The sequence below is a fragment of the Ovis aries genome, chromosome 12 (genome assembly GCF_016772045.2).
Source record: "Ovis aries strain OAR_USU_Benz2616 breed Rambouillet chromosome 12, ARS-UI_Ramb_v3.0, whole genome shotgun sequence".
NCBI lineage: Eukaryota > Metazoa > Chordata > Mammalia > Artiodactyla > Bovidae > Ovis > Ovis aries.
Genome location: NC_056065.1, coordinates 49,909,041 through 49,923,489, shown reverse-complemented (window position 1 = coordinate 49,923,489; position 14,449 = coordinate 49,909,041). Strand labels below are relative to the sequence as shown.

Here is a 14,449-nt window from a genome sequence, read left to right as displayed (position 1 = left end):
CCCAGGGATCAAACCCAGATGTCCCGCATTGCAGGCAGATGCTTTACCCTCTGAGCCACCAGGGAAGCCCAACATTACGGAAGTAACCTCTAGAAACACCTGAAACCTGGATGGTTGGGGCAAGTGTCTTTCCCAGGCTGTTTCTCGGTGCCTGCTTGGACCCAGCCCCTCAGTATGAACTCCCTAAGAACTGAGCCAGGCATGCTCTGAGCAGTTGGTTGATCCTGGCACCTCATGGGTAGTCACAGTGTTAAAGGATGATTCTGTAAGTGCAGCCATGTTCTTGGTAAAGAGGCACAGTGAGCGTGTGTCAGAGTTCACTTGACTCTCTGATTAATGAGAAAATAGTAAGAGGTCATGACATGCCCACAGGAGTTCCAGGTCCCGCATGTTTTGGCTGACGGGGACCTTGGGATGGACAGATGCCCAGTGTAGAGCTGGCTGGGGGGCCAGGAGGGGTCTGCACCAGGCAGACCTCCTTTGCAAGTCTGTGATGGTGTTGTTGACATAGAACCCACCGAGTCGGAAAGCATCTGACAAGTGCAGCCACCAGGACCCCCACGCAGACCAGAGTGGACACTGCAGGGGGCAGCGAGGCCTGCGGCATTCAGGACGGCTGTGGGGATGTGGCTGGGACACCTGCTGGCTGCTGCACCACCTCCTCCAGGCTCTTCATGAGTTGTCGCCCCCGAGCACCTGCCATGGGGCCAGGGGCCCACTGAGTCCTTGAAGTGCTGCCAAACAGTGGACACCTGCTCAAGCTGAGCTGTGCCTGTGGGCTCCCAGCAGCAAAAACCTGGTGAAAAAGCCCAGCTTCTTATGAGCAGTTACCAGAAGGGGAGCAGGTGGGTCTGCAGTGAGCGGACCCAGGGTCCAGCCTGATCACCTACTCCTGATGGGGTTGGGAAGAACTGGTTCCTGGGGGCCCTGGAGATGGCGGAAGTGCTCACGGGACACACCAGTGGCCATGATGCAAGAACCTGCACAAGAGGCTGTGAACCCGACAGGAATCAGCTTTGACCTTGAGAGGGCAGGTGCCCCCTCCCTAGGAGCATGAATCATAGTACTTTCAAAAGGTAGAGCATTTCTTCCTGTCATAATTTAAACCCAGAATAGAAAGCAGGGTGCTGAGTGACATTGGGTGTGGGCGGAGCCAACATCAGCCTCTGTTCTCCATGCAGATCCCCTGAAATGGTCCACGTGCAGCTCCGACCCCATGGGCTAGAGTCTCAGCATGAGGGCACACGTGAGGAGAAGGGTGTTTCAGAAGGTGGCTTCCCTGCTGCCCAGTTTTGCTCACTGTACTTTTCACATTTTCTAGGTAGTGATATCCTCAGTGTCCTTCTGCAGCTGCTTCGCTGTTTTGGTCTCTCCTACTTTGCCTGATTTCATCATCAGGCATGTCTCCTGTGAACGTGCAGTTCACGTTCCAGGCATCCTTCACATGTGAGAGCATCTGCATTTGAGCTGGACTCAGCCCAGCCGCACTCGCCCTGGAACTCGGACATGTGTTGGGTGGGGTGTTGGGCACACATCCTTTACGGGGAGGTGGGGGCTTGTTTGTCCTCTCATCCAGGGGGAGGTGTCTCTGGGCCGGTGTCATCAGTTTCCTGTCAGCGTCTGTCCCTGAGCCGTGGTCTCTGTCTGCTCTGCTTGCTCACAGTGAGCAAGCAGGATCCTGTGAGCATCCTTCTGATTCAGGGACCAGGTTCTGACCACATGGGTCCAGGGGTTGCCTAGCATTTCTGATCTGTGTTTTCTTTGGGAACAAGGCTAGTCCATCCTGAGATGCCCCTTTGGCTTTTGGCCTCCTTATCTGTCCTTCATTATCAGAAGCCTGGGCCCTTGTCTGATTCCTCTGTTCCTTTCTTCTGTCCTCAAGCTCCAAGGGGACGGAGGTGGCCACCCTGTGATTGGGGGGTCTATAACTGGAAGTGGGGCTCCAGGTGTGGGTTCTGGATTCCTCCAAGCCGCCCAGTATCAGATCTCATAGACAATAGCTGTGGTCCTGGGAAAAATACTTGACCTCCCAGCATCTCAATGTCCCTGTCTAAAATAAGGAAACTCCTAGAACCTACCATGCAGTTCTTGGGTTAAGTTTCATACACAGATGTGCTTAGAACAGCACCTAATATTTTGTGAGAGTTGTGAGAATTGTGTTCTTGTTATTTTTTTATACCGGGGGTCAGCACTTTTCCTCAGAAGACCAGATAGTAGTATCACCACCTTTGAGAGCCACATGGTCTCTATGACAACTACTCACTGGGGTGCAGACAGATGCAGGCAGTGTTCCAGGAAAGCCTTATCGACAGACATGGGTTGGGAAATGGTTGCGGTCAGATGCTGGTGGCATTACTCTTGATCTCAGCACTGTCATCTGGGTCCCCTCTGAGTGAGGCTGGTGATCTACCCCATAGGGCAGGGAGGCTGGCCTGACTTGGCCCTGAGATGAGGAAAGTGTCTCAGGTGGTCCCCTCCTGCCCCCTGGCACCCTCAACCCTCAGAGTGGCCAGCATTCCAGGTTTATCCTGGGTGAGGGGTCAGGTGGGTAGCATCTCTGGCCCCTATTCTGCAGCCTGGCTCCTGCCCTGGTCTCTGGCCCAGGAGTGGACTGTGGTGTTTACACCCCTTTCTGTCTTCAGCTCTTGATTAATCCTGTTTTGCGAGTTTTTACTATATTTTGCACATTTAGTTAAGTACTAAGGAAACGTGACCTGCTGTCTCGGCCCTGAGGGAGGCTTCTTTCCTTTCCTGGCATCACACATGTGCCAACCAAGCTATGCAATCTGGGGCTCATGGGCAGAGCCAGATGTGGAGCCGGGAGACGGGCCCTTGGCTGTGCTCGGCCATGGACATTGGGGTGTTTGTCACAGCAGCCAGCTTATCTTAGTCACTTGAAGTGTCATCATCGGAGTGAATCAGCCCCTGGTGGCTCTTGAGGGGTTTGCTCCAAAGAAATGTTGAGGGTAGTACACCTAAACTAAGACAACATTGTAAGTCAACTAGACTGCAATCTACATTTTTTTAAAATGTCAGAAGTAGTGGTAATGTCTATCTGTAGAAGGAAAAAGATATCAGGGAACTGGGAACCCATGTGCCACATGGCATGGCCAAAAAAAATAAAAATAACCACTCTGCTCTGTTGTTATAGCTGATCAGTATTGCAGATTAAATGAATTCCTTGATCAGCGACTTACCTGAGACCCGGGGCCCCAGTTAGCAGTCACAGATTAGCCAAGTGTGCCTCCGTGTTCACTCCAGTCACGTGGCTTCTGTTGAAAGCCCTGTTATAGGCTTTCCTCCAGATCCAGAAAGCAAGCCACCATTGCTGCTACTTTTCTCGGTTTTTAAACATCTCTTCTGCTCCCCGAGGCCTCATGTTGGTGTCTGTCTCCAGTGCCAAGATGGCACTTCTTTCTGTCCATGTGGGCGGCCACCATCCGTTCCCTGGGGAATATCTACATAGGGTGGATACATCTCCTGGGGCAGCGCTGTCCCTGATCACTGTGGCAAATTTTGTTCTGTTGTTTGAAGTCACAGTGTTCTGAATAAATGCTCTTGTTTTTTAGTGGCGAGGGCTTGGGCCTCTCCCCAGGGCTTGAGCACCTTCCCCCAGGGTGGCTGCCAGGGTTCAATGTGCACACATGTTGGAACAGCGTGCGAAGGTCTGTGGGGGCTGTGCAGCCATCCTTGTCCTGTTTGTGCCACATCGGCAAGCCTTTTCCGTCTCTCACCTCTGTTATAGCGTGAAAGCAACCACCGGCAAATGTGTGAGTAAAACAGCTACAGTGCAGACCGCCCAGTGTCAGGGTCAGGGTCACTGGGCCCTCTCCAAGTATGAGAGCTGTACTGCCCTGCAGGACCACATGGAAAGCTCTGGCTGCTCCCCCAGTACTCAGCCCTCAGTCTCCATGTCTGCTGTATGCGTTTAGGAACTGTTTCTCGTGTAAATATGTGATCAGAGGCTTGGTGGGCGGTCTGTAGCTTGTTCACATGCTCCACGTGTGGGGCATCACCATCATCGCACCAGTGATGCAGACGGGCTGCCAGTGCTCAGAGGGGCTCCCTCTGTGTTCTCAACTCTCTGAAAGCCACCCCCCTCCATACCCAGAGGAACTGTTGACCTAAAAATCCATAAGCTGGCCTCAGCAGGGCATTTCAGGGAAATCATGTGTGAATTTAGTTTTGAAAATAGAACCTTATTAAATGTGAGGAGGATCCTATCAAGGAAAGAAACCACAAGGTAAATTGTTTGGGGACCTGAAGAACCCTGCCTGCCTCCAGAGGATGGGCCTGTCAATCACAGGCCTCTCCCACCAGCACCCCCACCCTTCTAGAGGCCTGTCAATCACAGGCCCCTCCAGCCAGCAACCCCACCCTCCTCTGGGAGGCCGGTAGCTTTGCAGATTCCCAGTGGCCAAGTCAGCATGTTCTGCCCTCTTCCTCTGGACCTGCAGGCAGCTTGGGGTGGGTCCCACAGGAGGGGTGCACGGGACCCTCCCGTGGTTCCACCGAGCCTTTCCCCTCCCGACTGCCTACACCACTGGCCATTTTGTGGGCTCTGCCTCAGGCCCTCCAGGCCAGCCACACCAGGAGGCTGAGCACCTCCTCTCCTTCAGCCTGCCCATCTCCCTGCCCCAGGTCCACCCAGACAGTGGCCAGAGGGTCACTGGCATCCCCCAGCTGGTGCACCCGGCCTTCTGGCTTCTCCAGCTGAGTTGGGCCCCTGTACTTGCAGGGTGGTCCCTCAGCTCTGCCTTCCTCCACCTCTCCGTATGCACCATCCAGGCCTCTGCTCCCTGGGGAGGCCTCCCACAGCAACCAGCCACATAGCACCCTCCCAGCCCCAGTGAGCCCCCGGCCAACGGGCCCTGCCTTATTTTTACATTTTTACCCCAAAGGCAGGCCAGGCATCATTGAAAGTGAAAAGTGAAAGTCACTCAGTCGTGTCTGACTCTTTGCAGCCCCATGGACTGTAGCTTGCCAAGGCTCTTCTGTCCATGGAATTCTGCAGGTCAGAATACTAGAGTGGGTAACAGTTCCCTTCTCCAGGGGATCTTCCCAACCCAGGGATCGAACCCAGGTCTCCCGCATTGCAGGTGGATTCTTTACCATGAGTCACCAGGGAAGCCCTCTAAAGGCATCATTGGGAGAGTAAATAACTGTTGAATGATTTGAGTGGTGGACGAGAGTTTCTCTCTCAAGTTTTATTTCATCAGGATCAGAGCTGAGGGGCTCCTGCCACTGACCCCAGAGTTGGATGGCCTGGTTGCTGCCTGCCTGGGCCTCTCAGGACAAGGGTGACCCCAGCCTGTGTGTCCTGCAGGTTGTTCCTGGTCATCGAGTATGTCAACGGGGGCGACCTCATGTTCCACATGCAGAGGCAGAGGAAGCTGCCAGAGGAGCACGCCAGGTGGGTGCAGCTGGGGCAGGGGAGGGCAGGCCACAGCCTGGAGGGTCCTGGGAGTGACCCGGCCTTGGTCCTGACCCTCGGCGCACAGTGTACACAGTGATGCCATCTGGCCTCCGCAGAATGATCTCTGTTACTAAATGATTCTCAGGGACAGTGACCACGTTGCCCCCGCCCCACTACACCCACCCCCCACAGCCTCGACCTCACAGGTGGGTGGGGCGTTTATTTCCACCCCATACACATCTCTTTCCTGTTTTCCCATACTTTTTTCCCTTTTCCTCATTTCCTCACTTAAAAATAATTCCATGTGGCACTGTGAGTCACCATAGGTCCTTTTTGGGGAGAGGCAAGTAATAAATCAAGAACCCCACACGCTCATGTTCTCCTTTTTTAATTGTGAAAAATTTGCATAACATAAAATTTCCACCTCAACCATTTTTAAGTGCACGGTCAGCGGCATCGAGCACATTCACGGTGCTATGCAGCCATGCCGACCACCATCTCCAGGACCTTGGTCTCCAGTACTTTCATCACCAGGACTTTTTCCTCTTCCTGTACCGAAACTCTGTCCCCGTAAAACACTCGTTCCACATCCCCTCCCACAATCCACACACCCCTACTTTGTCTCTGTGACTCTGACGCCTCCAGGGACCTCAGAGAAGTGGAAGCCCATAGGATGCATCCTCCTGCATCTGGTTTGTTTCACTCTGTGTCATGGCCTAAGGTCCATCCACGTTGGAGCAGGTGTCAGTGTCGGCACCTCCTCCCTTTTCAAGGCTGGATCCTATTCTATCACAGGAATGGACCGCATTTTATCCTTATCTTTCGATGAACACTTGGGTTGCTTCCATGATTTAGCTGCTGTGAACAAGGGGGTACAAATACCCATTTGAGCCCCTGTTTTCAATTATTTCGAGTTATTCACAGACGTGGAATTGCTGGGTCACATGATAATTCTATTTTTAATGTTTTGAGGACCTTCCAAGCTATTTTCCACAGCAGCTGCACCATTTTCATCCCAACCAGCAGTGCATGAGGGTTGCAGTTTCTCCACATCCTTGACAGCACTTGTCATTTTCTGTTCGAGGGGATGGGGGGCCCGTTGTATAGTGGCTGTCTTGGTAGGTGTGAGGTGGTATCTCATGGTAGGTTTGGGTTGTGTCTCCCTGACCATGGGGATGCTGCCTGTCTTTCCCGGTCCTGTGGGCCCACCTGTCTTGCCCAGTCTTATTGGCCCATGAGTTCATCAGTGGAGAATTCCAACGTCTTGTGTCCTCCTATCCAGGTTCCTGGTTGGGTTCTCTCTGCTGATGACAGGTGTTGCCCCTTCCCCAGGTTCTATGCTGCTGAGATTTGTATCGCACTCAACTTCCTACACGAGAGAGGGATTATCTACCGGGACCTGAAGCTGGACAATGTCCTCCTTGACGCCGACGGCCACATCAAGCTGACGGACTACGGCATGTGCAAGGTGAGCATCCCGCCCACTGCTCCCGCCCGCCCGCCTCCCAGGGTCGTGGCCAGCCTGGCACCCACTCCGTCTCACCCATGCCTGGTCTCTGGCACCTCCACGTGACCACAGTCCTCCCACTAGTGGGGGCGTATCTGGGCATGCCCTCCCTCCTGGTAATTGGCTTTGTCCTCACAGGAAGGCCTGGGCCCTGGTGATACAACAAGCACTTTCTGTGGAACCCCGAACTACATTGCCCCCGAAATCCTGCGGGGAGAAGAGTATGGTAAGCATGGGTGGGACAGGCACTCGGCTCTGAGTCTGGAGTGGGCCATGACACCCAGACACCCCGAGCCCTGGGCCCCTCCTTTGCCCAGGGACTTGGATCTGAGGCGGGAGTGGACGAGGACACCCTGAGCCCTGGGAGCTGCCTCTGCCGGAGACTCTGATGGAGCAGAGAGGGAAGGAGGCAGTCCTAGTGGGGCTAACCCTGCCAGGGTCCTCACCAGGGTCTCTGGGGAGCTGACCCAGCTGCCAAGAAGAGGGTTTCCTGACTAAATTGCACTAAAACACACACCCTTACTTTGTCCAGCCCCAGGTCATCACCTGGCCTCAGTCCCAGCTATTGTCCCATGTGTTCACCTGAGTGTGCCCTGGGGAGGTCACTGGACAGGATCCCTCTGGTCAAGGAGCCTGAAAGGCTTGGGAAGGAGAACACAATGCAAAGACAGGCCCCAAGCAGAGGTCCCACGCCACTGGTGCCGCCCATAAGTGTGGGTTCCCCAAACCCACCAGAACCACCCACAGCCCCTGTGACACTGGAGTGCGTCCACACACTTTCTGGATGTGAAATGAAAATGAGATGCACACCCTCTGCGTTTTGGGGTTCTGCTGTTTTCCCATCACAAATACTCTTTCAAATATTTCCACATATTTTCTTTGCCATTGAAATTGGGGGGTAGCAGGGCGAGCAGGTTCTCTCCCCCTCCGATCCCTGGGCACCCGGGAGGCCAGTACGATTGAAGTCACTTAGTAACCAAACGAGGATGGACAGCAGCCGTAGTCCAAAGCAGAGTCTATAGCCTTCCCAGGATGGGGGTCCTGTGTGTGACAGAGCTGCACACCTTTGGACATCGGGGGTGGCTGGCTGTCCCTGGGCTTCCTTGACATGAAGACAGCTTTGCAACTGCCAGGACAATGGACAGAGTGGAGGCCAGGCCACCTGGGAGATGCTGGGGACACCCAGCCTCAGCTGTGGTCCAGGTCCAGGTCACAGCTGTTGCCCTGTGACTGGATAGCACAAATGGAGAGTTCTGGCCTGACCAGCCTGGCTATCCCTCAGGGTTCAGCGTGGACTGGTGGGCGCTGGGCGTGCTGATGTTCGAGATGATGGCAGGCCGCTCCCCCTTTGACATCATCACTGACAACCCTGACATGAACACTGAAGACTACCTTTTCCAAGGTGCGTGGGCCATATGTCCCGTTCCCTCCATGCCCTGCGGGTTTTCCCCTTTTAGAAGTGGGGGTGAAAGAGTCTCCTGATTGGTTGCCGTGGCTGCCACAGACTAGGTGGGGCCACTTGTCCACTACTGGCTCTCAGGGAGCAAAGTATAGTGGGCAGGGGGATACTGCTCTTTCACATCCACAGGAAAGAATCTGTCCTGATTTGGCCCAGGCCCCCTTCTCCCCACCTCCAGTATGCACCTGAGTCCCGACGGGGGCTGTGCTCAGCCTCAGCTTCTTGCCATCTGGGCCCCTGGAACAGAACTGACTGCCCCCAGGATGCTGGCCCAGGCTGTCCCCACAGTGCTCTCTTGCGCCTGTGGACATGGGGAGGCTGTCCCACGGTGCCCTCCTGCGCCTGTGGACGTGGGGAGGCTGTCCCACGGTGCCCTCCTGCGCCTGTGGACGTGGGGAGGCTGTCCCACGGTGCCCTCCTGCGCCTGTGGACGTGGGGAGGCTGTCCCACGGTGCCCTCCTGCGCCTGTGGACGTGGGGAGGCTGTCCCACGGTGCCCTCCTGCGCCTGTGGACGTGGGGAGGCTGTCCCACGGTGCCCTCCTGCGCCTGTGGACGTGGGGAGGCTGTCCCACGGTGCCCTCCTGCGCCTGTGGACGTGGGGAGGCTGTCCCACAGTGACCTCCTGTGCCTGTGGACGTGGGGAGGCTGTCCCATGGTGCCCTCTTGTGCCTGTGGATGTGGGGAAGGTGTCCCACAGTGTTGTCTTGCGCCTGTGGACATGGGGACACAGGACCAGCTGAGCTGCCATTGGTTCATCCCTGATCATAGCATGCCTGATCGTGGGCACCAGGGCCTCTGAGGCCTGGAGACCTTGCTGGGGTGCAGGAAGAGGCCCAGGCCACCGTGACTGCCATGACCCTCCTGCCCAGAAAAGGTTTCCAGTGCCCTGCAGGCTGCTGGGAAGAGCTGACAGGCTAGGGTCGAAGAGGGGGAGCTGGAGGAGGGCCAGGAGAAGGAACAACTCTCTCCTCCGGTCCTGCAGTCATCCTGGAGAAGCCCATCCGGATCCCCCGGTTCCTGTCCGTCAAGGCCTCCCACGTGTTGAAAGGATTTTTAAACAAGGTACGCTTGTGGCCCCCGTGGCACCCCAGTGGCCATGGCCGCAGCCCTTCCTCAGCTACTGAGGTTGAGGCTTTACCACCTGGTCTGCTAGTTTAGTGCTGGACGTGGGTGTGACTCTGCTTCCTTCCTTAGTCCTGTGGCTGCTTATTCACCTTGACAAAAGCTAATGAGGAGAAATTATGCCGAAGAGGCATTTCCTGAAGGAGCTTAACCCGCTGGGAGGAAGCAGTTTCACCTGGGTGGGGGGCCGGCCATGGGTGGTTTGTTGGTGCTGTTTAAGACCCGCTACTGAGTAGGGCTGCCCTGCTCTGTGCTGACTTGTCCTCATTTGAACTCTGACACACCAGGACCCCAAGGAGAGGCTTGGCTGCCGGCCGCAGACTGGATTTTCCGATATCAAGTCTCATGCCTTCTTCCGCAGTATAGACTGGGACCTGGTAAAGTGATTGGAACCGGATACCCACCTCCGCGGGTTGGGGAGGGACCTCCAGGGGGCAGGATGGGTGGAAATGGGGATGCATTGGGAAACACTGATTGAAAACAAGGAGGCGGGCTGTGATGAGGCCCTGGGGGCAGTGCTTCCTGAAGGTCCTGAGAGCAGCCTTGCTGGGGCGTCCAATTCATGCTGTGCTGGGTGTCCTGTGGGGATGTGTTTGTGTGGATGAGCACAGCCATACACCCATTGATTGAGCTCCATGTCCACGCCCTGAGTCAGCTCACAGATACTTCACTTAACCATCTAGCTAGTCCCAACTAGACACCCAGGTGTGCTGTGGTCCTTCCCCCCACAGTGGCCCTTGACCCACCCAGTCCTGGGGACTCAACCTTCTGGGTCTGGGCCTTCTCCCACCCCAATGCTGCTACCTGGGTCTGAGCTGCCCACATCCTGGACAGTCCCCCGTTTCCTGCGTGGGCCCTGCCAGCAGCCGCCTCCTCCACTGGGCCTTTAGGAGTCCCTCGCTGCCAGGCCCACTCCTGCCTCAGGGCAATGACACAGCTCTGCCCCTCCCAACCTCCACCCACCACCTCCTTCAGACTACCTCAGCACGCTCACTCCCAGCCCCTTTGGGCCTCCTCTTTCCCGTCACACCTCAGGGCTAAGTGGCGGGACTCTGGGACGTCGCTCTAGGGCAGCACCGTTCCAGTTCACTGCTTGTCACTGAGAGCAGAGGAGGTGACACTGTGTGTGACATTCCCGGGGAGTGGGTGGGGGTAGGGGCAGGTGCTGAGCAGCCATGAGGCTCTTAGGTTAGGGATGGGGGGTGGCCTTGGAAGACCCCGGGCCAGCACCTGGCTGCATTTTCCTCATGGTCTGTTCTGACTTGCTATTTAAATCTTTTTAAAGCAGCCTGAGACCTAAAGTAGGGAAAATAGTACAAGAGAAATGTTTCTTTTTCCCCTTTTTATCTGAATATATTTCATGCTAACAAGAATATGGAAACTTGCCTGACAGAAGGCTGAGGGAGAAGGGAAGGCCTTATGTCCCCAGAAGAGTGTCCAGGGTGTGGCCATGCCCACCAGCTCCCGGGGCCCTGGGATCGCAGCGTGCACATGGGCATGTGGGCACCTGCACACATGCACATACACACACTGGTAGCCCCCTTCTGCCAGTGGGATCAGCCCATCCCCTCTGTTCCGCACCCCCCTCCTGCATCCCCTGGGTGACAGAGATAAGCGTGCCTCTCCAGGTGGCCTGGGTGTGCTGGCTGCAGCCTTGACACTACCGGGCGTGACTGGGGGATTCATCTCTGTGACACTCTCACTTCTTGCACCAACTTCGTTAGCAGAACCTGTGTGTTCAGCTTCCCAAATCCCCCAAAGTTATGGGACCTGTTTCAACTTTCCGGGCCCAGTTTGCTTTTGTTGCCATAAGTGGTGTTCCTAAGGGCCCTGACCCCACAGTGCAAAGACAGGGTATGAGCTGAGGTGGACTGGAGGCTTATTTCTGACTTGGCTGGAGCTGTCTCCCTACACGGGACCTTGGACCATGTCTCCAACCCGGTCACATGGAGGCCTCACCCAGGTGGGAGTTTCCAGGCTGGCTCACTCAGGACCCTCCAAGGGAAGGCAGCAGCCAGTCCTGAAAGGCCGAGGTCATCCACCCCCTGAATCAAGCTGTCCCGGCTGTGAGAGCACAGTGGTTCAACTAGAGGGCTGGCTATCCTCTGGCTCCAGATTCCCTTGTGACGGGGACGGTCCCTCCAGGCAGGCACCCCCATGCCTCAGTGTGGCTCTCTCTGAGGTCTGAGGAGCAGGCCTGGCCCAGCACCCGTGTGCAGCAGACACCTGGTGGAGGGAGGGGAGAGGAGGTAAAGAGTGTGTGAACCTGGGGGCCCATGCCCCCCCCTCAGTGATTGGAGCCACTCTTGAGTTGCTCCACCTCCTCCATGTGACTCCACCCTCTCCAGACACCACCATGTCTCAACCCCCAAGATGACAAGTGCATCCCTTTGGGATTAGGAATACTAATCAGGAATACTAGTCTAGGAATACTAGAAATGGCCACTTAAGGCGTCTCGGGAGGAGGGGTCCCAGTGGAACACAGGTATCCCTACCAAGCCCCAGCTCTCTTACCACTGGGGTTCCAAGATTAAAGCTCCCTAAGCCAGCCTCCATTGGTTTAAGGAGCAGGGTTGCAGGCCCTCGATGGCGTGGGGTATGTCTCTCATGGCCTGTGCTGCCAGCACTTTTCAGCTCAAGTAGAGTTTTTCTGACTTCGGCGGAAATTTCTCCTACACTTTAGAGAGCAACAATTGGCCATCAAACGAGGCGTATATACTTAAGCACCATTTCTTCTGTTTGATTCTGTGGTTTGAGTTTGCAAAGCGCTGAGTCGGCGCAAGTGGCTCTGACTGTATCTTCCTGCAGCTGGGGAAGAAGCAGGCCCTCCCGCCCTTCCAGCCGCAGATCACGGACGACTATGGCCTGGACAACTTTGATACGCAGTTCACCAGCGAGCCGGTGCAGCTGACTCCTGACGATGAGTAAGGCCTGCACTACGGTGGGGTGGGGTTGAGCTGCAGGGTCAGTCAAGCTGCAGGGGCGGGGAGGAAGAGTCCCAGGTGGAGGCAGGGCGTCCTGAACTGCTGGGAGGAGGAATCCCATGCAGGGGTGGGGCGTCCTTAGCTGCGGTGCGAGACAGGGCCGGGTCTTGAACACGCCCACCGAGCCTGCTCTGTCCCGGGCCACAGGGACGTAATCAAGAGGATCGACCAGTCGGAGTTTGAAGGGTTCGAGTACATCAACCCACTGCTGCTGTCCACTGAGGAGTCCGTGTGAGGCGCCGCGCTCTCATCGTGGACGCGTGGACGGCCCTGGCCCTGACCCCTGCGCATGCATGCGGGGCCGGGCGTGGGCGGGTGCCCAGGGCAGAACGGCCTCCAGGTGTGGCCCATGGGCCTCAGGCCCAGAGGAACTTACTTCTCGCGCCTGCGCCGCGGGGGCCGTGGTGACCGTGTCTGAGGGAGAAACTGCCCCCAACTTCGAAGGTGCACACTTTCCACAGAAGCAGAACTGACCTGCTCCACCGGGAGTTGGCCTGTAATGTCCCGAGGAATAAAGTGTCCCTCTGATGCTGGCGCTTCCCTCTGATGCCTTTTTTCCGCGGGGGGCACCCGCCCAGAGTCGCAGGCGCGGCCCACGCGGAGGAGGCACGGCCGGAGTGTAAGTGCCTGTGCAGTGGAGAGTTTATACAAATTCGGAACATTTTCTAAATCCTGGTAAGTTCCTGTTGTTAATATTTAACAAGTATTTTCATACCGAGCATGTCAGCAGTTCCTGTGGTCTGATGCCCAGGTCACACCTTCACCAGATGGGCTCTATCGGTCCCAACCCGGGCCTTAGACTGACCAGGAAAATTGGGTCATAGAGGTTCTAAAACAAGGCTCACCAAAGTACCCGCAAACCAAAAAAAAAAAAAAAAAAACCCACAAAGTTGAAAAAGAAATCTGCACAAAATATATTTCTGGAAACACTAAGCAGTGCCTACATTATGTCTTGTGTTATGTATCAGATTTTTGGAGAGTATTTTTATCAGGAATAATAATGCTCAGAATTAGACATTTTAAAAGGGTATGTGTATGATGGGCCCTAGCCTTAAAGTAAAGGAATAAAATTTAGAACATTCAGAAGGGTGCACCTCCCGGTGGGGCTCACCTCCTCCTTCCCATGAGCCCGGGCCACCCTCCTTCTTAGGTAAAAAGCTGAACCCAAGGTTTTTTATAAAGAGGTAAATCATGTGGGTTTTTTAAGTCCCTGATACTGTCAAGTGTGGCTCAGGCCAGGCAGAGTGGGGAGGAAGGCCTTGTGCACCCTCAGGACAGTGGTCCCTGGATGTCCTTTGTGGGTGTGGGTCCCACATTGCCATGCACTCTTGGGCCTCACTTCTCCCAGTGTGGCAGTGGCTTGGGGCAGATAACAGTTGAAAATAAAGAGGCTGCTGGCTTGGCCTGACCCTGCACAGACACACCAGCCTCCCTGGGTACCCCCAGACTCCCTGGGCACCCCAGCCAGGCCCCAATGGCAGAGCAGCACCTCTAGAACGTGGAGACTTGCACCTCCCCACCCCCCCCCAAAAATGGAAGTGAGGGACCCTGGGCCAGACTCAGGGCTGCCTGGGCCTGGTGGGTGTGGTAACATCATCAGGAGGGCTATGCAGTCACCTGGGGAGACCCCAGTGTGCCCACAACGGGGTCAAGTGCCGCCTCAGGGACAGTGACACCTCTGCTCAGACAGTACAGGGGCTGCAGATTTGTTCACACGGCATTGATGTCAACGCTGCGGTGGTACGATACAGCCTCCCAGTCGCCAGTGTGGTTGCTGGTGTACAGACCTGTGTGTAACCTGGGTTCCCGGCCAGGGTGATTTTGTGCATGGTCCCATGCTTTTATAAATTTAGAAGGCGAAGGATGTGCCCAGGTGGGTCCAGCGGCTCCAGTCACAACACGGCGTGTCCTCTGATATGGTTCTTGGAAACAGGTGCCTTCAGGACTGTGAAGCAGGAGA

At 55.7% G+C, this 14,449-nt stretch overlaps 1 protein-coding gene across 2 annotated transcripts in view; it reads left to right on the top strand.

Annotated features, from left to right (window-relative positions):
• PRKCZ (protein kinase C zeta) overlaps window positions 1–13,017 on the top strand; it is a 100,338-nt gene extending 87,321 nt beyond the window's left edge. For both annotated transcript variants that reach the window (XM_015099272.3, XM_027975749.2), the window contains 8 exons: window positions 5,327–5,413; window positions 6,749–6,884; window positions 7,062–7,149; window positions 8,206–8,325; window positions 9,366–9,445; window positions 9,793–9,882; window positions 12,314–12,429; window positions 12,637–13,017. In XM_015099272.3, the coding sequence (XP_014954758.2) occupies window positions 5,327–5,413; window positions 6,749–6,884; window positions 7,062–7,149; window positions 8,206–8,325; window positions 9,366–9,445; window positions 9,793–9,882; window positions 12,314–12,429; window positions 12,637–12,724 (805 nt within the window). In that variant the 3' untranslated portion in view covers window positions 12,725–13,017. The remainder of the gene's footprint in view (window positions 1–5,326; window positions 5,414–6,748; window positions 6,885–7,061; window positions 7,150–8,205; window positions 8,326–9,365; window positions 9,446–9,792; window positions 9,883–12,313; window positions 12,430–12,636) is intronic.
• Window positions 13,018–14,449: the final 1,432 nt, after the last annotated feature.